This window comes from Mugil cephalus, chromosome 20 (assembly GCF_022458985.1).
Source record: "Mugil cephalus isolate CIBA_MC_2020 chromosome 20, CIBA_Mcephalus_1.1, whole genome shotgun sequence".
Classification (NCBI taxonomy): Eukaryota; Metazoa; Chordata; class Actinopteri; order Mugiliformes; family Mugilidae; genus Mugil; species Mugil cephalus.
Window position 1 is genome coordinate 4,428,398 of NC_061789.1, and position 25,374 is coordinate 4,453,771.

General features: G+C 43.2%; 4 protein-coding genes across 4 annotated transcripts; all 4 read left to right on the plus strand.

The window, feature by feature from the left end:
• The first annotated feature begins 930 nt into the window (after positions 1 to 930).
• Positions 931 to 4,045, plus strand: nol12 (nucleolar protein 12). Its single transcript, XM_047572054.1, has 6 exons — positions 931 to 1,116; positions 1,729 to 1,834; positions 1,913 to 1,961; positions 2,037 to 2,182; positions 2,839 to 2,945; positions 3,647 to 4,045. The coding sequence occupies exons 1-6, from the start codon at positions 1,007 to 1,009 to the stop codon at positions 3,840 to 3,842; spliced, it is 714 nt and encodes a 237-aa protein (XP_047428010.1). The 5' UTR covers positions 931 to 1,006; the 3' UTR covers positions 3,843 to 4,045.
• Positions 4,046 to 5,978: 1,933 nt separating this feature from the next.
• Positions 5,979 to 9,945, plus strand: LOC124998347 (serine/arginine repetitive matrix protein 2). Its single transcript, XM_047572670.1, has 5 exons — positions 5,979 to 6,292; positions 6,382 to 6,602; positions 6,909 to 8,973; positions 9,060 to 9,177; positions 9,368 to 9,945. The coding sequence occupies exons 2-5, from the start codon at positions 6,509 to 6,511 to the stop codon at positions 9,509 to 9,511; spliced, it is 2,421 nt and encodes an 806-aa protein (XP_047428626.1). The 5' UTR covers positions 5,979 to 6,292; positions 6,382 to 6,508; the 3' UTR covers positions 9,512 to 9,945.
• Positions 9,946 to 10,121: 176 nt separating this feature from the next.
• On the plus strand, positions 10,122 to 23,417 carry triobpb (TRIO and F-actin binding protein b). The gene is made up of 12 exons (XM_047572671.1): positions 10,122 to 10,443; positions 12,426 to 12,482; positions 13,276 to 13,344; positions 13,472 to 13,561; positions 13,837 to 13,946; positions 15,125 to 15,527; positions 16,946 to 17,198; positions 18,519 to 18,630; positions 20,911 to 21,070; positions 21,215 to 21,328; positions 22,131 to 22,217; positions 22,335 to 23,417. Exons 1-12 carry the CDS (start codon positions 10,438 to 10,440, stop codon positions 22,494 to 22,496), a joined length of 1,623 nt encoding a protein of 540 aa, XP_047428627.1. The 5' UTR covers positions 10,122 to 10,437; the 3' UTR covers positions 22,497 to 23,417.
• Positions 23,418 to 23,696: 279 nt separating this feature from the next.
• On the plus strand, positions 23,697 to 24,956 carry ndufa6 (NADH:ubiquinone oxidoreductase subunit A6). The gene is made up of 3 exons (XM_047572479.1): positions 23,697 to 23,869; positions 24,516 to 24,631; positions 24,729 to 24,956. Exons 1-3 carry the CDS (start codon positions 23,731 to 23,733, stop codon positions 24,858 to 24,860), a joined length of 387 nt encoding a protein of 128 aa, XP_047428435.1. The 5' UTR covers positions 23,697 to 23,730; the 3' UTR covers positions 24,861 to 24,956.
• The last annotated feature ends 418 nt before the right edge of the window (positions 24,957 to 25,374 follow it).

Consider the following 25,374-nt stretch of genomic DNA (forward strand, 5'->3'; position numbering starts at 1 on the left):
GACACTAGTGGTTCTCACTTCATCAGGGACACGAGTAAAAACTTACACATGTAAACATGTAAATGAGTCGTGCATTAAATCCTCCTTCACAATAAGTTTTATTTGTCACATGCACGAAGAAATGTACTTTTTGTACCTGCAGACAGTAGTAAAAAAGTAATACAGTGTAATTACACACATAAGGTTTAGTGCGGGACTGTTAAAAGTGTAACTGGTGTATCTAATGAAGTGGCGAGTAACACAGGAAGAGTTTCACAAGAGAAGTGTGAGAGGAATCAGGAAACTGAAATAAGTAAGAAAATGTGATAATAGAGGAAGAAGCTACAAAGACCCATGTGGTTTAGTTGTGAATGTGAAAAGAGGAACAATTATAAAGAGATTAAATTAAACTAAAACCAGACACGAACAGGAGGAAATTACAATGACTGAATTAAATAATAAATAAATAATATTATTTTATATAGATTTATAGTATTAAACTAAAACAATATTTTAACAAAATGGGAATGTGAAGTAGTAAAATTATTATTATTTCATTGTTGTTATTATTAATAATAAATACATAAAATAATAATAATTAAATAATTGTAATATCTGGAAAAGAATAAACCTAAGTAAAAAAAAAAATAAAATAAAACTTAAATATAAAATATAGATAATTGAAATTACATTTTATTCATTTTTTATTTAGTTATTTGTTTAGTATTTATCTTCTAAATTTATTTAAAATCTATGATTTTTATGATTGTAGTTATTTTAAATACATCAGTACATATTGTATTTGCATTTGGAAATGAAAATTGCAAATGCTACGTGAATATATATATTATTGTTTATACGACAACCAACGATGCTGCCCTGAATGAATAAACCAACACGAGAATTATACCGGAACCTTCTGTCCGCTTTGCTCTTCGTTTCTCGTCGGACGTGAAATGACGTCGCGTCACGTAATCACAGAAGCCGGAAGTATTCGAATCAGTCCTCGTAAACTCACGTGTGCATCATGAAAAACAGAAAAAAGCACAACAACGTGTCCAATAAAGCAAAATTCAAACCTGGATCCAAGAAAAGAGAAAATAAATGCGTCGTAATGTTTGACGACAAAGACAGACAGTAAGTTTATAACCTGCATTTACGACATTTAGAGCTGGTGGTTAGCATCCTAGCATTAGCCGGTTCTCTCCTGATAGCATCAGAGTTCTTATTTACTTTCTATGAAGTATTTTAATATTATATTTATGCAAAAAAACATGTTGTTCTATTAAAATATTTGTAGCACTGAGTGTGGAAGAAATAAAAAGTGTAATGTGTTAATGTAATGTAACATTAAAAGTTCAGATAAAGCAGTGCAAAACAACCAGATTATTTGTGAAAAAAAGCCAAATCTTAACAATAATTTGCTCAAACTATTTTACAATCTTATGTTATATTTACAAATTTTAGCAATTTTAACTAACATTCACTGTATATACAGACTGTGTCTATATTTCTTTTAGTTTTACATATTTTGTGCACTGTTTCTAATTTGTTATCGTTTTTTTTGTCTATATTCTTGTCTATTAATAATGTCTTATTTCTTGTATTGTTTCTTTCTTTGTTGTGATTTGAAAGACGTTTGACATAAACCTCAAAAATCACTAATGTAAATATCAGTAACTTATTTACGACTCCTGTTACGTCCACATTAACCTGCAGACACGTTAAAGTTCCCTCTGTCTGTGTCAGGGATTATCTCACCGGTTTCCATAAGAGGAAGGTGGAGAGGAGGAAGGCAGCGGTGGAGGAAATCCGAAAGAAAATAAAGGAAGAGCAGATCAGAGTCAGAGAAGAAGTAAGACGACTCAAACGTACGAGCGAATTCAGAAAAACAAAAATGTGCTGGTGTTTATTTTTGTCTGTCTCTTCCCAGAGGCACAAGGAATATCTGAAGATGTTGAAGGAGAGGACGGAAGCTCTGGGTGAGTTTAAACCCTCTTTTAAACGCTCTTTTTGAGGCTTTGACGTCTCTTTAACTTTTCCTCCTGTCGCCGCAGAGGACGTCGAGGACGACCTGGAAGATGCGATCACCGGCACGACGGAGTCGGTGCAGTACGACCACCCCAACCACACGGTTACCGTGACAACCATAAGCGATCTGGACCTGTCGGGGGCTCACCTGCTCGGACCCGCAGCTCATCAGGTAAACGTCGGCGTAGGGCTTTCACATGTTCACAACGTTTTCTACTGGTTGAGAGAGGAACTGATGCAGTAGATCAACTAAGGATGGAATATTTTACTGGGATGAGTAAATATTAGTAGAATCATCCCACACTAGCAGTAAAACAGGTTTGCATGGCCCCTTGTTAACACTGCTAACACAGACTGCTGATGTGGAATCTGGAGACATTTACGGCTAAAAAAAAAAAAAAAATGTTATCGAGATGAAATAAAGAAACAAGGACAATTACAGTTTCATTTACTTTGACATATTTATTCATATTTAAACTGCTATGTCTGTGATGTCAGTAGCGGAGTGACCGACTACCGTAATACCTGTAGTCTGCGTGCAACATTTTTTTCCTCATTTATAAAAAGCTTTACCACAACTTCACACTGACACAGTCACCGTGTGAGTTTAGAGGCGCTACATTAAAAAATGGTCCAGTCTGAAACAGTGTCACACGGCGCAACATTACGAACACTGTAATCAAATACACGGGTATATTAAAACTATTCAGTTTGGTATTCAGTATGACTGATCCACCGCCCAGTTCCAGCCTGAAGGTGATGAAAAAGTCATTTAACATCTGAGTGTCTCTTGACATTTGTTTTTTTTTTTTTTTTTTTTTTTTTTAGGATGATGAGGAGGAAAAGGATGAAGAGAAGGAGAAAGGGGAAGGAGAGGAAGAGAAAACGACTGCTGCGATGCCGAAAAAAGCCGGGAACCCAATCGTAAACAAAAAGTAAGACTGTTGGTTCAGAGGCACTAAAGTCACGATTCAAATTCATCTTCACTGGAAAGATCTGATATCAGGTCATAACGTTGTCTGATTGATTTATTTATTTTATTTTATTTTTTTAAATACACATCATTTCCTTCATCCTGAACATGACAGAAGCTCTAACTCTTGAGAGCATCGTCTGATTGAATCAGTTAAATACGACATCAGAAAAGATAAATGAATGATGAGAAACTAGATGTGAAATAATGTTTAAAGTAAAGTGGTTTTGAAATTGAAATATCTCTAAATGAACCACCAGCTCTCCAGAGGTGATGTCCGTTTACTTTTGGCAAGTGGTGAATTTAAACAACAAAAAGAATAAAATGAATAAAACAAATTTAATGAGCACATAGGTTATCACAGTCTTTACATGCTACGGCACAAACAGATGTAAAAATTAGATCAGATAGCGACAGATAGCTTTATTTAAACCGTAGGAAAAAAAAAAACTATTAATAAACTATTGAAACAGTTAAAACGGGACACACACACCTCTCCCCCGGGACAAAAGGGAAGAGGCTGAAGGAGTGAAAACACACCCTGCCCTAGAGACAAACGTGACTATTCCAGTAATTTCTCTACCTGCTCCTCTCTGACTCCACATTTTATTTTTATCTCCGCCCTCCCCCTCCTCCACCTCCTCCTCCTCCTCCCCCTTCCAGGATCCGCTCCCTCACGGCGGCGCTGAGCACCTTCACCAGCAAGAGGAACAGGAAAGGGAAGCAGGAAAGCCGAGGTGGCCGGGGCCGTCAAACGGACCGGAGACACGGCGTCACGGAGTGCAAGAGCAGAGGCGGGAGGAGCAGCAAGTACCAGAGGCGGCGGCGGACCGGGAAGAAGGTGCATCACCAGGAATGAGAGACGTCTTGGATTCCCACTCGATATATGTGTGTGTGTGTGTGTGTGTGTGTTTGTGTGTCAGCCGAAGAAATCTGGACTGTTGTTGCTCCTGATTCGGGGCAGGATGTTTGTAAATGTTGACGCTCAAGTGTCTTTCTTTTGTACATTCTCTTTTTTTGTATTTGCCTCAGTTTGTGATTAAAGGAAGCGTTCATCTTTCAGTGTGATCCGTGTGGAGTTTTTCTGCGTCGGTTGTTTAATAGGAAACCTGTTGCTGTTGTCAACATCCTCTGCAGAGCGTCAGGAAATCGACCCTTAGCTGTGTTTCCTCAGTATTACTGTGAATGTGAAGAACCTTTAGCAGCAGAGCCAGTGGTTTTAATGTATGCCCCCCCCTCCCCCTTTCTCTCACACCTCCACCACCACCACCTCTCCTGCGTTTACTTATTTACGTTAACCTGAGACAGTGCGCCAGCTGTCACTAGCGTTTCATTTCGCTTTCTAAAGGCCCATGATATTTAATACAGCCGCTCAATGGAGGGAACCTGCCGGCCGACCGGGACTCCATGTTGGCTCTGGGTCTGGCTGCGCCCCCCCATCAAGGGTCTCGTCAGCCCAGAGCCGCCATGGCCGCCGCGGACGCTACAGTTTCAGCCATTGTTGTTGGAGCAGCCAATCGGATTGATGTGAGCGTCTGGCAGGTAGAGGTAGAGAAGATGGGGAAGAGGAGGCATGTGGCTCTGATGGGCAGTTCATCCTTTAACTACATGGTGACAAAGCTAATAGCTGGAGTGCCTCTTCTCAGGTAATTTTTCTTTTCATATAAAACTGTTTCTGCTCTTATTCTATATATTTTGGTGCATGCAAAAGCTGCTAAATTACACCGCATGTGGTTTGTAGTGGTGCTGCTGCTCTGGCTGGATTATATTTCACCGTCCTGGTCTAGCGTGATTAGTTCTGCTTTAGATCTTACTTGACCCATGAAGTCAAACACCCTCTGGTCTGTGCTTACACCTGCCGGCCTTAATTCAGGATCACGTCCTGACTCAGTAGCTTGTAACTCTTAGAGCGTGTCTGCATCAGCACATGATGGTACCTTTCGTGGTGTTTCTCAGTTTTCTAAATGAGTGAGCCGGTTCCCCCGCCGGTCTCCCCGCCATGCCCCTCTCGCCGTGCAACGAGCCCGTCTGCCCCAAGTTCCAGCCCAACATCTTCGACCCCTCCCGCTGTCACGACTGCCTGCGCCAGAGGCACCTGCACGCCGGCGCCCCCGGGGAGGTGGTCCAGAGGAAGTCCGAAGAGGAGCCCGGAGCCGGGGCCGGGGCCGGGGCCAAGCCTGGCACCGGAACGGCCGGGGCCTGGTCTGGCAAAGGGACGTTGACGCCCATCCCGTCCCAGGCCGAGGAAAGAGACACCAGCAGCAAGGTGAGAAGGACTGGGAAGGATTAGGAGAGCGTCTAGGCATGAAGCTAAGAGGGACGGGGTGATGGGATTAGTTGAGGAAAGGCTGGAAGGTGACGATGTTAGAAGCCTGGAAGACAAAATAAAATGTCCTGATCAGAAAATGTAGAAGCACTTCCTCGTTTAATGTGAACTTACTGAGTTCACGAGTCTTTATTACTTGTGAGGGAATAAAGGAAAGGATGAAAGGTAACGACTAGTGGCTCCTATTATAAATGAATGAAGCCGGATCAGTTACCGTCCTCTTGGGGAATCTCTTGTAATATTAGCCAGAGGTTCAGAGAGCGACGGACGTGTTTCTGTACAGTTTAAAAAAACTCCCACAGCTTATTTCACCTCATCCTGATCCTGAAACATAACTACACTTGTCTTGGGGGAGTTCTTCGAGTGCGAGCTTTAAAGTGTGCGACTGTACTTAACCCATAATCCCTCAGCTGAAGCTTCCTTGAAGATGTAGAGATCAGTGTCATTTTCCTCTGGTCTTTTTTTTTTAAATTAAAAAACACAGTTGTTCAAGAGAAGTAAGGAACAGGGGAAAAAAAGGGGAGGAGGGGGTGAAATATTAATGAGGAAAGCTGCGAGTCGGGTCGAGTTTCAGAGGTGTAACCCTAATCGAAGGGGAGAATGAACATGTGAGCGAACGACAGAAAGTGCAGACGCTATTCATCCAAGAGTCTAGGAGATAGAGCCAAGCAGAGAGGTCTGGATGGAGGGAGGAAGCTTTAATCCGTTATTTTTGAGTTTTTGACCTTTTGCTTGGAGACGAGGCCTCTGCAACTCTGGGCGGAGGTGGTGTTCACTGCGACCTCCTGACTGGGCTTTGACCTCTTCTTCTTCTTCTTCTTCTTGTCCTATCAGGAGGATTCTGACGCCTTGTCCGTGGTGAGCAGCTACTGTGATGTCAATGGAGGTCGCCCGGGTTACGAGGAGTCGTCTTTGTGCATCCTGAGCCCCGACTGTGAGCTGTACATCTGCGACGGCGACGACGACGACGACAGCACCGACAGGTCAGGGTGCTTAAAAGAGCTTGTAAGAAGTTCAAAATGTAGTAACTATTACTATGACTTTTCACCTTCCCATCTCCTCGTCCACTTAGCTGCCGAGACCAGAGTAGCGACTACCGGGAGTTCTGTGGATCCGTCAGCGCGGAGGACGACTACCTGCCCATTCGTCCCTGCTGCCGCCGCCGCCGCCAGCGCCGCTGCTGCTCCCCCAAATTCACCATGACCCGGCTTGACCCCCCACCCCACCGGCCCAACCCGCGGGCCGCCTGGATGGACAACGCTCGGAGTAGAGACGACTTCAGCAGGCGCTCAGGTAACCATGAAAAACTTCATCCTAGTCCCAGATATTCCGTGAAGCAGGAGCAGCAGCAGCAGCCTCCAGTAAACCTATGACTTACTGGACTTGACCAGTCTATATCCAGTTACAGCCAGAGGTGTTCTTTACTTGGCAATACTATTTGCTGTCACCAGCCGAGGTGTCCAAGAGCAATTATCAGTAATACAATATAGCTCGGTTTGTGTCAAGAAAACCTTGAGTAGCCGCTCAGCAGTTGATCTTTAACGTGTGCTATCGCTTATTACCTCCTCCTCCTCTTCTTCTTTCTGTTTCTTTCCAAAGGGTTGAAAGACGATAGAGAGAAGCGTGAAAGTGGCTACTTCTCCCTGGGGAGGGCGGCCGGCGCCAGTACACTCCGTGATGACAACCCCCCTGCTCCTTACCGCCATTTTGAAAGAGGCCATCCCATCTTTGGCACCAGAAACGTTGAGCCCAAAGACGCCGTCCCCTTTAGGAACCCAAACCTCGGCATGGCCTCTGAAAGACAGATACCGGAGTTTCTAAACGAGGACTTGCTCGATGAGATCCCTCCTCCCGACCCTTATGAAATTGCGGTTGAGGTTGAAGCCCGGGTCGGCCCCCGCTCCCCGAGCCCCACTCCTTTCAAGATTGCCGAGTCGCTGGCCTCAAGCGGACGAAAAGGCTTCGGCGGCTCATATACCCGAGGAAACATTTCCCCTCGCGCCACCAGCTCAGGGCGTCACGATTCCTCGAGGCAAAGCTCCGCTCTGCAGTCGCGAGCTTCTTCTCCTCCTTCGCGTGGAAACTCGGGCTTCGGACGCAGCGAGTCCAGCACCTCCCTCAGCAGGCGAAACTTTGACGGCGGAGGTCGGACACAGGGGACGGAGCCTGCGTCCAGAATCTCCTTCCAAGGAACACAAGGGCGACGTGCCGAGTCAGGAACTCTGCCAAGGAACTTCAAATCCTTTGGTGGTTCGGTCAAATCCCAATCCAGCACGGTCTCTGATTTTAGGAGCGCCTTACGAGTCAACGCTTCTTCAAGCGGTCGAGGCGCCGAGAGCAGATGCTCGTCTCCTCCTCTGAGGAGGGACTTTAACTCTTCGGGGCAAATGTCTCCTCGCAAAACTGAAATCACCAGTAGTTTATCACGTGGGTCCACCACTCGTACGTCCTCTCCATCTCCATCTAGGAGAGCTAACGACAGTTCCTCGCCGCCAAGGAGGAACTACGGCTCGTCCAGCCAGAGCATCCTTCGCAAATCTGAATCAGTCACGTCTCTGAATGGACGCGGGCACCATGGACGCTGTGGCTCCCCCATAAGAGAAGGATATGACATCGAAAGCCAAGCTCTCCTGCGTACCTCATCGTCTAGAAATGGACTGAACGAACAAGAACAGGAGTCCCTCGTCGTGGCCCCAACGAGACGAGCTTACGACGCACCGACTCAGTCCATACTCCGTAAGACTGAATCGAGTCCAGCTGGTACAAGTCGAGGTCGGGACAGTCGTTCTACCTCCCCTGGACGGAGAAGCTATGAAGCCCCCACTCCGTTTCAACTTAGAAAAGCTGACGCCGGTGATTCATTCCACGGTCGTACTTCTGGAAGTCGTAACTCCTCACCTTCAAGGAGAAGCCACGAGTCTCCATCTAAGTCTCCACTGCGCAAGTCTGAGTTTACCAGCTCGGCCAGAAGCCGTGACAGCTACAGTTCGGTGACTTTAAGGAGCAGCCACGACGCTTCTGACCAGCGCTTGTTATGCAAAGTAGAAACTAGCAGCTCCTTAAAGGCTCCAAACACCCGAAACTCTTCTCCTGCTAGAAAAGGCAACAGTGAACCTCCAGGATACTCGATCCTCAGATGTGCCGCTAACGGAGACTCAAGTCGTTCCTTTCACAGAAAAAGCCCAAACAACGACACAAAACCTGAGTCCAATCGGTCGTGGCGAGGTTCCACTCATTCCCTCCGCAGCTCTTCGTTATCTCGCGCTGCTTCGCCTTCCAGACAGACGGGAAGTGGCCACAGAGCAGCTTTTGTCACCTTGGAAACGCCCAAGAGCCCCGGCAGCCTCAGATCTGGAGCTGGTAGACGAGGTCACGATGACCACTGCCCCTCGCCTAACGACAGGAGGCCCTACCACCGCGCACGGAGCCCTTCTCCTTCACCGCACGTTCAAATCCAGAGGCACACCTCCTCGCAAAGCTCCATGGAGTCCTCGGAGTCCGGGCATCTCTCGATGGGATCCACGGGGAGGAGCAGGGAGGAGTACGCCGCGCTGGCTGACCTGCCGAAGGTGAAAAGGATCCACGAGTCCGAGGGTCTGAGCTACGCGGGGCGGCAGCAGAACCAGCAGCCCGTTCGAAGGCAGGAGCTCTTCAAACCAGCCAGGTCAGACTAGTTTAGATCATTGTCTTGGTAGAGCTTCTTCTGCACCGTCAGATTGGATAATGTTGGTGTTGTTTGTGCTCTTTCAGCCACTCTCTGAGCAAGTTTCCCTCCAGAGAGTGGGAAGACGCAGCGGAAACTGAGAGGGATTGGCACTACGGTGGCAGTGGGTATCTATCGCGAGCTCACTCCACCACCTCGTTACAGGTGGGTTTGTACTTAGCTTCTTGATTTTGGACTAATTTAGCGTGGCCTTGACTGACAGTGCTACATTTAGGAATAACTTTGACGGTGGAGGTTTTTTATTAGATGCATTTTGAAAGTCTGGGAGAAGTGGCTGGATGTTAAAACCTTACAATCATCCATCCATCCAGTCCTTCATGCTCTTCTTTTCCAGAGATCTGGCAGTCCGACTGCCGATGAGGGCAATGCTTGGAAAGCTGGTCGTCACAGATCGGAACAAATGCAGGCGAGTGTGTTTACAGTAAACACGCGACGAAGCGGCTCCTCTGGCCATGTGGATTTTACCACTTATATTTGACATTCATGTAATAAACCTGCCAATGCGCCAGTAAAAGTTTATAGCTATCCAAACATCCTTCTGTTACACATTCACTAGTGTTCGCTCAGATCCTGTCTGCGGCTGTAAAGTTTTGTGTGTACTTGGCACCTTGACTTGTTAGATATATGTATGTATGCATGGTTTATATATATATATATGTATATATATACACACACACACATATATGCTGCACGCTCTCTTTAAATCACCTACACCCTACAGTCATTTCACAAGACTGAGCTTTGTCAGTTGTGGTCTGCTGGGGCATGTGTTGAAATTCCTGAACAGAAACCAATAGCTACCCAGAGAGGATTTTTGCAGAGGAGGAGGGAGGGTGGAGTGCTACTTTATTTGCAAAGAATTTTTTTTTTTTTTTTTTTACATGCAAGATTTTCAATTTTATATCCTTATTTATTTTTTATTTATTTTTTAATGAATACATATTATTATTTATTTCATTTTTAAAGATTGTAGAGCTGCTTCTGGCTCAACCACGTTTATAGATCCAACACAGGGAGAGGGAGGGGGGGTGGCTTGTTTTCTCTACCCGATCGTCGCGGATCCGCCCAGGAAGTGGCAGACGGGGCAGAAAGAGACAGCAGCCGAGTGTTACTGAAGTCTTAACATTAGCTCCTTTTCTTTTTTTTTTTAGTCAGAAATTATCACTCCATTCGCCCTTTTTCTTAAATGAGATGGCTGCACTTTTCCTTTAAGACTTGCTCCTAATTACGAGCTCCGGCGGTTCGCTTGATTAAGAGAGAAGGGGGGGCGGCGTGAATGGCGGGGTTTAATCTAACCTCGCGTCGAGAAAGTAAAGTGTGTTTCTGAGAGGTTAAGTTGGGGAGGAAAAGTGAATTAACAGTGTTTTTTTTGTCTTTATTTAACCCCCTCTGGATGCTGTTATCATGACGGTAAGCTCTTTCACGTTGTTTGTCATTTCGTGTTAGTCCCTCCTTCCTGATTTAATTCAAATCAAACGCACAGTTGGTTTAAATCTAACGGTTATGCTAATGTTTTAATAACGTTAATTAGCTAGCTACGTTAGATTAGTCTAAAACTAATTTATTTATTTTTTTAAATTAAATATTAAATTGATTTTTTAAATATTTAATCGATTATGTTCAAGAAAGAAATTTAAAAAAAAAAATTCAAATTGTCGTTCGTAGTTTCTAGTGTTGTTGTTATTTACAGTAGCAGGAAGTGTCATTAGCATGTAGCTTTGTTCTCTCTGTGTCAGTTCTTACAACCAGCTGTTGTACATGTTCACTGTTTACACACCTTCAAAAACATGACCCTTTTTATACATAAATCATTTAAACCTAATGGGAAGTGTTATTCATGTTATTCATGTCATAAATGTGTGTTTTAGTGGGACAAAACTCCTTTAAAGTGTCTTAAACTGTGTCCAGGTGTTGGTCGAACCCTCTATGTTTTTGACATTTTGAAAACTAAAAAGAGCCTAAACACATCATGTCATTACATGCACACAATTTTGTGAAATCATCTTCTTTTATAGCCCCTGAAAAAAAGTTTCCATTTGTATTTAATAGCCTCCACATCATTATGAAGCCATTAGCTACCAGTGTCTAAAATCAATGCCACCTCATTTATTGACGATAAAAGGACCATTTAAAATGGAAACGACCACATTTCATGCATCAAAATCCTCTAAACATGGCCTTTCGCTCCACATTTTTTCACTTACCCAGTCCGACGGCAGGCATCAGACCGTGCAGTTTGCTAGATTAAATAAGATTAGTGTCACAGATGAACTGGCCTTAAGAGGCAAATAACTGGCTTATAAGTACAACAGGCGAAGAGAGACTTTTAGGAATGACAGAACGCACAGGGAAATTATGCAAGAGAACGTGAGCGCAGAGAAGGGAGTTAAAAAAAATTCAAAAATAAAAAAAAAAAAAGGAGGTGATGGGGAGTGAGATTCCTGTGGTAAAATGCAATGACAAATTCAGATGGGTTTAAAAAGGGAGGAATTCTGACGAAGGAGAGATAAGCTAAGAGAGTACGAGGAGGAATGTAGGCTGGGAAAAAGTTGGCTAATCTTAATCAGGGATCACCACGTCGAGAAACCTTGCTCGGGCGTTTTTTTTTTTTTTCTTATTGTTGTTTTTTTTTTCCTCCTCTCTTCCTGTCATCGTGTCAAAAGCAGAAAGCAGGTCGCCTGCAGTGCAACGGTGCGGCACGCTGCTACGTAAACAGCTGAACGCTGCTTCATCTTCAGTTTACATGTCAAAAACAAGAAGAAAAAAAAAACAGAAAGCAAAGGATAATCTAGTCATCTAATGCAAAAAATATTCACGCCACGTACAAATTGATCATCTACCGGATAAATTTTCCAGAATTGAAACTAGTTCATGGTATTTTTTTGGCAAACTAAGTTCGTAGTGTGCTTTTGTCTTCATGAAAAATGGTCTTTAGTGGTTTGGCTGCTGCTAACATCTTGGATAGAAATGTAATTACTGTCAGATCATTAGGTGCACTAGTAAAAAAAAAAAAAAATAACTATCCTGCACTAAATCCTCCTTCATGACTCTTTTAATGTTTACTTTACGTTGGCGTCAGAAGGGTTGTGATTCACTTGGAAGATCATTTTTTTGCAGGATGTAGTTTGCGGTGCAGTTCAACTGGATTGGATTAAAAATGTTTCTGTTGAGTGGCCGAGCCAACGGACTGAAATAGTATTGTCAAAATACCTGTTCTACAAACCGCAGCCTCTAAAATGAAAGTCCGTTTCTGCTGGTGTACCTAATGAACTGGCAGTTGAACGTGGCCTCGCAGTGTGTTGTGTCCAGTTATGTGTGTCTTTATCCAGATATTTTAAAAGGTTTCTTTGAACCTTCAAACACTCAGACTCGATGTTCTCTCTCCTCCGCAGCCCGACCTCTTGAACTTCAAAAAGGGATGGATGTCGAAACTGGACGAGTGTGGTGAGGTAAACTGAATCAAATCAGGCTCAGACAGAAGTCACATCCTTTTTTTTTTTTTTTCCCCAGCATCCTTTATTCCCAAAGGTTGTTTGTAACCCGATAGCATCGGATTAACCGTGTTATCACGCTAACAGTTTGATCGCTCGGGGCGAAACAGGTGGCTCCTCTCTTTGAATGATACGCTCGAGTAAACCAGCTTCTCTCATCACATACTATAAGACTTTAGTTCCTCTGACTACAGGCTTAAAAATCCACATGTCATGTTTATGTTTGTTTGTATAGTTGGGAAAAAATATCCAATACCAATACCGTATTGATTTTGAATGTCTTAATATCAATTTTAAAAGGAAAAGTCCTGAATAACTTCCACGCCTTGTGCCATGATCTGAGGCAAAACTCATTTAGACGCCTATTCCAACTGAAAAACCAACCAGCAGACCACCAGTCAGCTACTAGCCTAGCCTAGCGTAGCCTAGCCTAGCGTAGCCTAGCCAGCAGCAGTAGGTGATGGGACATGCAACTACACTTCAACCAGCACCTCTCCCTTCTGCCAACATCTTTTTCTGTACATTAAATTGAATAATGGGTCATTTGGATACAACATTTACTTTAAGCTGCATTTAAAACTTCTCAATGAACTATGCTGAATATTGCAATATCATAGAATCGCAATAATGTATCGTATCGTGACACGTATCGTGATACGTATCGTGATACGTATCGTGATACGTATCGTGATAATATCGTGATGTCCTTGCTAATACCAGCCTCTGTTTGTTGGTGTCTTTGTTTTTTTAGTGGAAGAAGCATTGGTTCGTTCTGACCGATGCAGGACTGAAGTATTACAGAGATTCGAGCGCAGAAGAGGTTTGTTTTTTTTAATTATTCATGTGTCTTTTTGTTGTAAAATCTGCTTTAAAACCAACTTGAAACAGAAACATTAACTGAGGATGTGAAAATAATGATTCTTGTTGGTTTTTTTTTACCTGGACAGAAAGATGACTTGGATGGAGAGATTGACCTAAAATCCTGCGTGAAGGTGTCTGAGTTTGATGTGGAGAAGAACTATGGGTTTCAGATACAGGTGAGAATCCGCCTCCGTCTTTATTTCCTTCTGTCCATTCTTCTTATCCTCCTCATCAGCTCTAACCACACCCGCTCTCAGTTTCTGCTGCGTTTTTCTTGTTCTTTCTTTCTCAGTATCACGACTCGTGTCTCTGTCAGAGATCGTTTCCAACTTCTCTCTTTCAGTTTTTCACTTTATCACCCCCATTTCATTCCTGTTCTGTCACATCCTCGTGTTTCCTCAACCTGTTTTTTTTTTTCTTCTTCTTCTTCTTCTTCCTCTTTGTTCTCTAGACGCGAGAGGCCGTGTTCACACTTTCCGCCATGACGGCCGGGATCAGGCGGAACTGGATCGAGGTTTTAAAGAAGTGCATCCGGCCCAGCAGCTCTCCAGACCTCACACAGTAATTACCAACACGCTTGTTACATCTACACATGTGTCAGCCCCATTATGACCACTGGAGAAGTGAATCAGCATGTTTACGTGCACGTGAGAAAACAAAAACTAATTATTGCCTTAATCTGACTTTAACTGGACAACTTAAGTGCATGTAAACACATTACTCTGCTAATATCAGAGTTTTCTTTACACCCAGATAATGAGATTGGAAATCCATTTTCTCCAGCATGTATACGCCTTAATTGGAGTTAAACTTGCTCGATGATCCCTGCTTAGGTTACTGGCATAAAACCCCGGAAGAGAAACATCCAAGAAAGCCCGGTTGATCTTATCTGCACCATAAGTAGCGCACACATTAAAAATCTAAACTATTATCTGTGTTGTTGTAGTTACATGCTACATGGACGACTTTTTTTAATTATATGACATAGTAGGTCAACCGGAAAGGGCGCCTTATTAACCTGCTGAAAAGACACATATATCGCCCCCTAGTGTGGAGGAGGAGGACATGTTCCCGTTAGTTATTTGATTTTCTCCGTTGCATGTAAACTGAGAGAAGGGTCAGAAAGTCTAATTTTGAGCATAGCTTGAATGTATATATGTATATATATGTATATGTACACAGTGTGACATAGATGATGAACTATACATTCAGCCTACTTGAATTTAATTACGGACTCCATCTTTGTGGCTTCATATTTTGTGCACATTTAAATTTATAAAACCTGTTTTATTCCACATGAAGGCTTTGCTATGTGTGTTTTTTTCCCTGGTTTTATGTGTGTGCAGCTGTCCAGGCTCAGTATTCATGAAAAAAATACATCAAGTGTTTGGTGATAGGCTGTAAAAATGCGCCAGTAGATAACAGCAGCAGTGTATGTAACTTGGAAAGGGACTGTAAATGGTTTTCACTTGTTCTTTTTGAACTTCTTGCTTCTTATTCTTATTACTAAACGATTCCTCTTGTTACTTCAAGTGCTTCCGAGCCTCAGCCTTGACTAAATACAGTTTGATAAGAGGCCGAGTGATTAATTATTCGTGATAAATGCATGTTGTGTTTTTTTTTTTTTTATAATGACTCACCATCAGCTGTGTCCCGAGTCCTTATGTTGACACTGTGCCTTTTTTATGGATCTGTTTAAATGTGTGATTTATGATGTATGAACTTCTAATCTTTTATAGATTGCCCGACAGCAGCAGCGACAAGGAGAACTCCCACGGTCGAGCCGCGCCGTCGTCCCGCCGGCCGTCGTCGCGTCACGGCGACGCCCCGTCGGAGGCCCCGGCCTCCGCCCCGCCCACCCAGCGCAGGTTTGACTACGTCGAGCTGTCCCCCGTCCCCGCCTCCTCCACCCCTCTCCCGGCCGGCCAGAGGGAGGCGGAGGAGGAGAGGAGCACCAGCAGCCAGTGGGAGGCCGTTCTGTCCAGGAAGGCCGCGGGCTCCAACCAGAGGCTGCGCATGGAGGACGAAATCGAGAGGAAGTGGGCCGAGTTCGAGCGGTTGCCGCTGAAGGGGATGAGCGGCGTGCGGCCGACGGGATCGCGGTCGTCCAGCCAGTCAGCCAATGAGGCGCTGCAGAGGGAGGTAGTGCGTGGAAATGATTTTTCCAATTTGCAAAATTAAATAAAATGCAAATTAACCCTTCATCTGCCCCGGATGAAGTAAAACGTCTCTTTTTCTGCCTTTTAACACCTTTTGCTACTTTCTGACTTGCTCTGTCTCTTCAGCAGTGTTTTCCATCGTAATGTTTAAATTGACAATTTGTCTAAGAACCCAGATGGTTAAAATACTCCTGAACCCCCTGTCTGCTCTGTCTGTGTGCAGTGTTGTGCATCTTAGTTTGAATCTGTGTTTGCAGTTCAGATAATTTGAACTTGAACCTCATCAGCAACGTTAAATTAACATCCATCCCGAGCAAATGGGTCACAGGTGATGAGCTTAATGTACAGGTGTGGGCTGAGACACACTCGGCCTCTTTCTTAGTCTCATTAAAGACCACCTACTCAACAGGGGGCACCTGGTCTGGTCTGGTCTGGTCTGGGTGGGTGCTACATGTCTAATTAATATCCACATGAATGAATGCCAGGTCCAAACGTTTCCCAGCAGAACACTGAATCATCACGTCATAATGGTCGTAATGTTGTGGCTCATCATTGTGAGATTTAATTGCAGCTGCATCAAACAGCACGGCAGTGGAATAATGATGCGTATCGATGTTTTTTTAGAGTTCTCTAATGGAGCCTAATCGAGCTTCGTCTCTGAATAACTCAGGGTGGAAGTAAGATGAAGCAAGACTTCAAAGTTTGTTTCCCTTAGTCATGACGTACACACAACGCAATAGATAAATAAATATCTATAAATTATATAAATTTATAATTAATATAATTAATATAAATTATTCTCCTGTTGCCCCAAATGATGTGGCTGTTTATTTGCATACGGAGTGAGATCAGATCTGGTGGCTGGGGACGCATGTGGAGATGGATGGTACTGAAAGCTCAACACCTCCATTCAGATTGCTCCGGTCGGATGTTAATAATTAACCCTTTATAGAGCACCCACTGAAGTACTTGAATCCAGATGAATGAATTTAACATATCTGGTTCCTTGCTCTTAAGTGGTAAACAAATGTAAACATGTATTTAGAGCGAATTCAGGCACCTGTTATCATATTAAGCAACATTAGGCCACTAATTCATGGCACCTAGTAAATTAGTTCATGCAGAAGTGAACCTTGCAAACCACATTTGACCTGAGAATGTTCCTTTTCATCTTCTCTGTTTGGCTGAATAAAAAAAACACATGCTTCTAGACCTCACTGAGAGGAACAGCGTTGCAAATTAAAAATGTGTGGAAGTTACCAAATATGGTTCCTTGCCCCATAAAGGGTTAATATGACGCACAGTGGCAGTAGAGGACGAGTTCATTAGAACCAGCAGTGGCTAAAGCTGACGCTGTGTCGCTCAGTGGGCTTTACCTCCTCCTCCTTCGTCTCTCCTCAGGTGGCGTCACTGAGGCAACAGCTGGAGCAACTACAACAGGGAGGAGGTGGAGGAGGAGGAGGAGGAGGTGGAGGAGGTGGTGTTCATGGCGGCTGTGGACCTGGGGCCCCCTGCAGCCGCAGCCTGTCGGCCATGGAGCGCGCTCATCGACAGGCGATGGAGGAGCTTCAGAGGCAGCACAACCGCCAGATAAAGGAGCTGGAGAGGGAGAAGGACCGGCTGCTGCTGGAGGAGACCCAGGACACGGCAAGAGGTGAGGAAAAAAAAAAAATGTTCAGAGCGCACATTTAGGTGTTCGTTTCACTACTAGCCTCTAGTTTACCCCTAAATTCGCTAAAAGTCCGCTTTCAAAGCCGCATTGTAGCTCTGTGAGCCTCGTTTCTACAGTTGACTGTATATTCTATGGACAAACCCTGAAGTGGGCGGAGCCTGTGGTCGCCATGTTGGATGAACTTTACTCCGCCCACACTCGGATACTCCACATATGGACATGGGGGTCGTGTTGGGGGCGGAGCTAAAACTAAAGCCTGGACGTTGAGACCCGCCCACCCAACTTTCCCGCTACCTGTCACTCAAAGCCGGAACGCCCTTTAAACCTAAATAAAAAATAAACAAATGAGTTAGAAAAATATGCCCCTCCCCTTTTAGTTGTCATGAATAGTGGAATAAACTATTGAGACCAAAACCATTGTCGTACCAGGCTGTAAACATGTTTAATAATGCTGTCTATGGGGATTTGCACCTTTTTGGAGCCTCTAGTGGCCACTCGATGAACTACAGTTTTTACACTTAGCATAGGCTTCATAGCTCAGACCTGGAGGTTGACACCTGGTCTCTACTACGGCATGTGAGGTATCGTTGTGAAGCTCTTTTTCTCCTGCAGAAGTCTTTCAGGTCCAAATATGGTCATATCCTTTGTATTGGCAACCAATCGTGAAACCGATCTGAAGCTAAACTTGAACTGTCATTGTTTGGTGTCGATTTCTGACAACGTGATTGGATATTCTGCTGGTCTGTGTTTATCTGCAAGGGACATTTAAAAAATACCGTGAAGCCTTTTCTAAGAAGAAAATTACAGCTCAAATTAGCAGAAGAAAAGCCAAGAAAAAAAACAGATGAAGGAGAGGAGAGAGGAAGTCAGACTCATCCGAGTTCATCCGGCCGTAAATCGTCTTCGGTAAAAGGAGACGATCGGCGGTGGATCATCATTCATGTTTCCTGCTTGAATGAAATTATTGTAAATTGAATCTTTCCAGTTCCTGTGCTGGGACAAGTTGTAATAGATCCTGAAAACCACGGCTTGTTCTGCAGTAGCCTGCTAGTTTGAGGATTGTTTTTCAGTGATACATTTTGATGTGATTATACGATATGTTTTGAAGGGTTTGAGTAGATTTGGTTTCGGTACATAGTGGTTTCCAATAAAAACAGATAGATAATTCCTCATGTGCATATTTAAATGTAAAGTCACAGAAAACTTTTAATACAAAAAATAAATGTTCTTAATGCAGAGTCTTCATTTCTTTAATGTTTTTAACTTTCCCCTCTTTCCCCTTTTCTTCGCTTCCTGTTTCAGTGATGGAGGCTTTGAAGAAGAAACACCAAGAGGAACTGGATCGAGAGGTGGAGAAAGTCAAGCGGCTGAGCAGCGGAGTGATGGACTCGCACACTCTACGAGCGCAACAACAGTGAGTCCAACACAACATTAAACAAAGCACTTTCTTCAGTTTTCTAGTTCTGAATGAGTGGACGGGCAGTTCAGGTTTTTATTACAGGGAACATATGTGGGTGGTGCACGTTTAAAAAAACTCACATGACTAAGGTTTGTTAACAACCACAGATCAGTGAAAGCATTTGGACCAAACTGTTAAGTTGCTTCCATGTGTGTTCGTGTTTCAGCTGCATCCATCAAATCTATTACAGCCCGAGTAAGTAGAGTAATTACAGAAGGAAGCGGTGATCTAAAGTAAAGAGTCTGTAAAGCCTTGTGAATGGGTCTCTTGTGTTTTTAAGACGGAGCTCGTTGCGTTTTTCTGAGAAATAAAAGGCTGACTCAACAACAATCCTTTTTTTTTTTTTTCGGTTGTTTTGTTGAAGCGAGGCCATTACCACAGCGGCCACTGAGTCCTGTTAGGCACTTAAGGAATGTAGAAGGATTCGGTCATGGATTAGTTTGCCTTTGTAAGCTTCATGAGTCCTTTGACACAGACTGTCTCTGTGGCTGCTACTGGAACCGGTGTTTTAGAGCTTATCCGTGCTGACTGCCGCTGCATTCTTGTCTTTTCCTTATTTTTCTGTGGGTTATAAGAGGTTTTAAAGCCACAACGGGAAATATTTGTGAAAAAAAAACAAAAACCCAAATATGCTACGGTTAATAACGCTAACTACATAACGATATTATCCCTCAGAGGGATCTGGTGTGGAGGAGAATTGACCCCGTGTTGGTCTGAAAGGAAAATATTTTTATCTTTAAAGTTGTTAAAAGAAGAAACACGTTCCAGTTCTTTCTAATTCCTTAATTGGTTTTGTTGACCACCAATCAGAGGGCTCCTCCCCTTTGTGAAGCTCCTCCCCCTCACGTTACTGCCACTGGGTTAAACTTTTCATTCATGAATCTGTTGCTAGCGTGTCACTAACTCTTTTACCACAGAGACTCATACTCGCAGAATGTGGTTTGGCATCGTGTCGGTTAAATACGTCAAAAGACGTCGTCTGGATGGCAGCGTGTGGAGGAGGATCCAGAGCGTCCATGATTCCCAAAAGAATGAGTGACATGTTTTAAATGGGTTAAACCACAGGACGGGAGGTTTTTCCACTTCTGCCTCGATTAATATCTGATCGTGTTTATAGACGCTGTGATTCAGTGTTGTTCCACACACCACAGTTTAAAATTGAATTTGTGGATGCAACGACACATTTCCTGGTGTAGCGGTTAGCGCTGATGGCTAACAGTAAGAAGGTTTCCACAGTCCAAAGACGTGCTCGTTAGGCTCATTGGTCTAAATGTTGTCTATTAATTGGCTGTAGGTGTGAGTGTGAGACCTTTGCGTTAAGTTGATGCAGAAACTACAGACCTCTGAATAGAGCCTAACGATGTAGGAAATGTAACCACGCTCTGCGGCGACGCAGACCACAAGAGCTGTGGTTGGTTTACTTGGTAAAAGCATGTTTCCTCTTTAGTATTAACGGCTGATTTCCAAGTTATTGTTTTGGATCAATAATGATGAAACCTAACCCTAACCCTTTCCATATCTTGACTTTTGAAACTCTCAGTCCCTCTGCTCGTTAACCTTTTGTTTGCTTGTTTTTTAATTTCTCCACGGTATTTGGGATCAGTAAGATCTAAGACATATAAAAACTAAGCATCATCTTTGAACAGGAAGTAGTAGAAAAAAACTATTTCCTCATTTGTGGCCACTAATATTATTTCCTTATTTATATTATAAAGAAGTCACCAAAGTGTGAAAAAAACAGAAAACGTTTTTAACATTTTAATTCCTGAACATGACTTAGCAAAGACAGAACAATTAAGTCCCAACGTCCTCAAACAGGTACTTTCTTATTAGCGACGTTGTAGCTCGTTGCTATTGATAAAAATTGTTAAATTTATCTTGACCTTCGCTACCAGTAGATGGCAGATTAAATTGTCCACTAATGGGGACAATTGGTTTAAATTAAGCAGAATAAGTTGCAATAAAAGTAAAACTTCTTGTCCCCATATGAGGACGCAGGGTTTTCAGGAGGTTAATGACCAGTTTTGTTACTGACCTGCTGTCTGTTCCCCTAGTTAATGCGTCATCGTGGCGTTTACTGAAACGTAACTCGTGTGCAGAGCTCTGATTGGTTCAAAAAGCTGCTTCTGTCCCATGAACCACCCAGAGGAACCTTAAAGGCTTAAACGCGTTTCAGAAATGGTTTTTCTAGACCCCACATGTGACCAGAGTCTTGTCCTGTGCTCGTTGCTGCAGGGCAGAGACTCGGGCCTTGCAGAGGGAGCTGGCCGGGCTCTCGGACCAGTACTCTCAGAAGTGTCTGGAGCTGAACCGAGCCGAGCAGAGCAACGCCGAGAGAGAGCGAGAAATCAGCCGCAAGGAGCGAGACATGGAGCAGCTGAGGAAAGAGAACCAGGTGAGACAGCGGCGGGAGATTTTAAAAACGAGCTCAGGAAGAAAGAGTCTGGGTGACGATTTAAAGGACTTTTAAGATGCACTAAAATCATCAGTTTCCTACTAATGTTTACCCTAAAATTTAAAAGAATATTTTCCTCTTCAGGACTTAAAGACGCGCTTGAAGGAGGAAGCCGTCCGTCTACGATCTACCATCACAGATCACGGCTCAGAGGACGACAGAGACAAAGACAAAGACAGGACGCCCTGCGAGCTGGAGGTAACTTCGCTCAGTGTAGCGCTCGAAACTGAAACGGGTCGAGTGTGGCGTGTTTCTGACATGTTTTATTTATAGCATCCACACCCATCGTGTGGTGAGAAGGTCTGAAAAATCTGCAAGCCTCCCCGATGCATCAGCTTTCTGCCTATTGCATCAGCGCGAGAGTAAAGGTGAACGAGCAGCTGCTGGATTAGCTGCTGCAGAAAAGACTGAACTCTGCTCCTCTGGCTCAAAAGGCTGCACACAAACAAGAATAAACACAAACGGTGAAAAGAAGAGAAAAGGGTTGAAAAAGTTCAGACAATTTGGTTTGAAGTGGACTGGACCAGTAAGATAACAGCATAATAATAATAATAATAATAATAATAATAATAATAATAATAATAATAAAGGTGTTTTTTATTTATTGATTTTCAGACCTTAAGAGTTTCTTTTAGTGAAGATAACAGCACAATAACCTATAAATAATGACAACTCTTGTTTTTTTTCCATTTGTATTAGTGCAAAGAAGTAAATTAGGAGAATTTTTACATTTAATAAACAAAAAAAAGTAGAAAAATAAGTGCAGTTTGGGCTTCTTGCTGGCTGCTGTTGTGTTCTGTCCAGTTCTTTTTCTAAAAAAGTGGATAAATTAGGGGAAGCAGTCGGGTACTTATGTCACTTTCATGTTAAATTCATGCTGCCGGCCTGATTTGAGCCTCTGGTCGGCCACTATTGACCCGCGGGACTCATGTTTGACACCTGTGATTTAGGGTAATATAATAAAAAAAGGTGTTTTGTGCTGTTTGTTGTTTTCTTCCAGGTTCTTTTGAGGATGAAAGACAACGAGATCGAGTACTTGCACAAAGAGATCAGCTGTTTGAGGAACGAGCTCCAGCTTCTGAACACGGTACGTTTTACCCTCTGTCTCTGAGTTCACTCTTAAATATCCTGGAAATCCCCACATGATTATCAGCTTTTTAAACGGGACGATGATGATAATGGTGCCTTTTTCACGGCTCTGCAGGAGGAGAAACTGGCCCGCGACCGGTTCACAGAGATGCGCGAGGAGCTGAGTGGGATGAAAGGCCGAAGCGAGCGTGAGATTCAGAGTCTGAAGGAGCACTTGAGGTTGGCCATGGCTGCTCTGCAGGAGGGACAAGCTCTGGGCAACAGCCTGGACCACTGAGAGACACCGAGACCAACAGGAGACGGGCTTCAGCCTTTCTGCCAATGAGCAGCCTGACGTCGCCATTAGCTGGTTTCATTACACTGGGCCACACATGACTTATATATATGTATATATGTATATGTACATATATATATATACATATATAAAACTGCACTTTTTAATTTTTAATTTTAGCTTGTGCGCATTTGGTCTGAAAACTGGAATTTATTATTGTTGTTATTATTATTATTATTATTTTTTTTTTAGATAAAAACGGTATCAGCTGTTTTTTTAGTCGAATAAATCCTCACTGCCTCCGTGTTTGAGAGCTACTGTCGTTTCCGTTTTTCCGCTGTACAGCTTCTAGAGTCATGTTTACTTTTATGACAGTGGCCGCACATTTCTTAAGAAATGGGAGCTGTAATTATTATTATTATTGTTTTTTACCTTTTGTGCTTATGTTGTATTTGTAAATACAAAAAATATATATATATATACATATACACATAAATATATATATTTGGGATGGAAACAGGACAAGACGGCAACAATTCAAATTCCTGAACTCTGAATTGGAAATTCATCCATGATCGTATGGAAGCAAATTCAGGCTGGTTCAAGCTGTTGAATGAATGTTGTCCCACACCACAGTGTCTTTATTTGTTAAGCCAAGGCTGAGGAGTCTCAAGCTTCCAGTCTCGCCTGATCATTACTGGTGTTTCACCAAAGGTGCCGCCGCCACAACAAATGACAGGTGTTGCATTGATGAGCCAATTTTTTTTTTTTTTTTTTTTATATTGACCGTGTGTATTGTGTTAAAATGACTTATCTACCTACCTTTTAAAAACATTTCTGTATTTAATGTACTGTAGAGCCTGTACCATTTTTTTTTGTAAATTATAAAATTTTTTGCAATCAATAAAAAGTTTGGCAGAAATATTCCCTTTATTCCATTTTTCATTCTGTTCACACTGAGTAAAAGACACCACTATGGCCACACATGTATTAATAATCTATTTTAAAAATTCACAAAATATCGAAGGAAGCACTCATGTAGTGCAAAGACACATAAATGCAATAAATTCTTTACCTAAAATTATTTCTGTTTGACTTCAGTTGAATGTATAATTCATATTAGCATCGACTGTGAGGCGCTGCTTTGCCGTGTGCCACGCCTAGGGGGCGCCAGAGCACCGGCTGCCATTTATTACACCACCGAAGAAGTAACACCGGAAGCTTCGTTGGAGAAAACATGGCGTCCACAGCTGCGACCCGAACCGCAGCTGCCACCGCTAAAGTTGTCAAACCGCTCTTAAGCCGGGATGTGGGGGAGGCTAAGCGCAGGGTTCGGGAGCTGTACCGAGCCTGGTACCGTGAGGTCCCTAATGCAGGTATGTCGGTGCTTCTTAGTGGGTTTAAATATATAAAGAAGCCACAGAGCTCGTCAAGGTCGCGTCTGTGCGGAGGTTCGGCTTATAGCGGCGAGCAAGCGTCGGTCTAACCATAACAACGCGTTTTATAAGACACTGTTTGTCTTATTGTGCTTTATAAAATCATTTTTATTTCTGTTTAAGTGAATTAATACCTGCGGGAACCATTAAGTGTGATAAATGTTGGAGTTACGGCTGCTGTAACATCTTGAAATTGGAGGTGGAACATAGTGTTTTTTTTACTGAATTGTCTGATATATATATGTTTTTATTGAGCTGTAGATGTGGATATTATTTTAAAATTCTCAACAATCTCAATTAAAGGTATAGAATTAGTTTTTTTGTGCTTTGGACTAAAACAAATACGATATTCTCTTGTTATTTTCTTATTCAGTCAATTAGTGTTTTATCTACAAATGTCTAAATTATTTATGCATATATTTATATATATATAATTTCCTGTGTGACGAATGCGTCTTATTACAACTACTGTTTAATTGTGGCATTAGCTGCAGATTAAATGTTCTGTAGATGAACTTTGTGATTGAGTCACTGCTGAGTTTAAACTGATCCGGGGTTGTTGTGTTGTTTGTGTGTCTTTGTGCAGTGGGCATGTTCCAGCTGGACATCACAACACGTCAGGGCAGAGACAAAGTGAGGGAGATGTTCGACAGAAACAAGCACATCACCGACCCCCGTGTGATCGACATGCTGGTCATTAAGGTATCCGACCCGTTGGCGTCACCACTTCTCACGCTGTCGATTCGGTTTTAGTTTGATGAAATGAATTAATTCATGTTTTCTACTTTGTGTTGTTCAGGGTAAAATGGAACTCGAGGAAACAATCCACATCTGGAAGCAGAAGACTCACGTAATGCGCTATTTCCAGGAGTCCGAGGAACCCCGTCCCACCGACTTCCTGTCCAAATTCTACCGGGGCCACGACCCGTGAACTGTGCCGCCGTTAGCCCGACCTCTGACCCCTCTTTGCTTGTGTCCAGTGTGGCAGATATTCCCCTTTCTTGTAAATACACACTTAACACTCACATAACGTGGAGCTGTGTCTTTTGTTCGGGCTTTCTGGGATTTATTTAGAGGTGGCAGGTGTATTTACAATGGCCTCGCAGTGGTGCTGCCCTCACATGTGGGTGTGTGGTTATGTTGTGGAAAGTTGTGTACACAAAATACTCAGGGTCCAAGATGTAGCATCAAGTTGTAAGTCATGAGAACACGGCTGCTAGGAGGCTAAGAGGCTAAGCTAAGAGGCCAATAGTCTACGTGACCAGGTAGCTTCATGAAGGAAATTCAAAGGTATGATGTAAATATAATGCTATAACTCTAATCCAAATTTACAACAACATTTGAAGGCATAGTGGGCTTTTCATGTGAAAAAATATCACTTATCTTTAATTTGAAGATGTTATCGTTGCCTAACATCTCCAAATTAAAAGTACTGATAGAAAAGG

Bases quoted from the DNA above. Each gene is read 5' to 3' on its own strand.
- LOC124998347 (XM_047572670.1), top strand. From the start codon at position 6,509: ATGACCCGGCTTGACCCCCCACCCCACCGGCCCAACCCGCGGGCCGCC. The intron at 6,603-6,908 runs GTAACCATGAAA...TTCTTTCCAAAG, and splicing joins CGACTTCAGCAGGCGCTCAG to GGTTGAAAGACGATAGAGAG. The intron at 9,178-9,367 runs GTGGGTTTGTAC...CTTCTTTTCCAG, and splicing joins ACTCCACCACCTCGTTACAG to AGATCTGGCAGTCCGACTGC.
- ndufa6 (XM_047572479.1), top strand. From the start codon at position 23,731: ATGGCGTCCACAGCTGCGACCCGAACCGCAGCTGCCACCGCTAAAGTT. The intron at 23,870-24,515 runs GTATGTCGGTGC...GTCTTTGTGCAG, and splicing joins CCGTGAGGTCCCTAATGCAG to TGGGCATGTTCCAGCTGGAC. The intron at 24,632-24,728 runs GTATCCGACCCG...TGTGTTGTTCAG, and splicing joins TCGACATGCTGGTCATTAAG to GGTAAAATGGAACTCGAGGA.
- triobpb (XM_047572671.1), top strand. The intron at 18,631-20,910 runs GTGAGTCCAACA...TCGTTGCTGCAG, and splicing joins ACTCTACGAGCGCAACAACA to GGCAGAGACTCGGGCCTTGC. The intron at 22,218-22,334 runs GTACGTTTTACC...ACGGCTCTGCAG, and splicing joins AGCTCCAGCTTCTGAACACG to GAGGAGAAACTGGCCCGCGA.
- nol12 (XM_047572054.1), top strand. From the start codon at position 1,007: ATGAAAAACAGAAAAAAGCACAACAACGTGTCCAATAAAGCAAAATTC. The intron at 1,835-1,912 runs GTAAGACGACTC...GTCTCTTCCCAG, and splicing joins AGATCAGAGTCAGAGAAGAA to AGGCACAAGGAATATCTGAA. The intron at 1,962-2,036 runs GTGAGTTTAAAC...CTGTCGCCGCAG, and splicing joins GGAGAGGACGGAAGCTCTGG to AGGACGTCGAGGACGACCTG.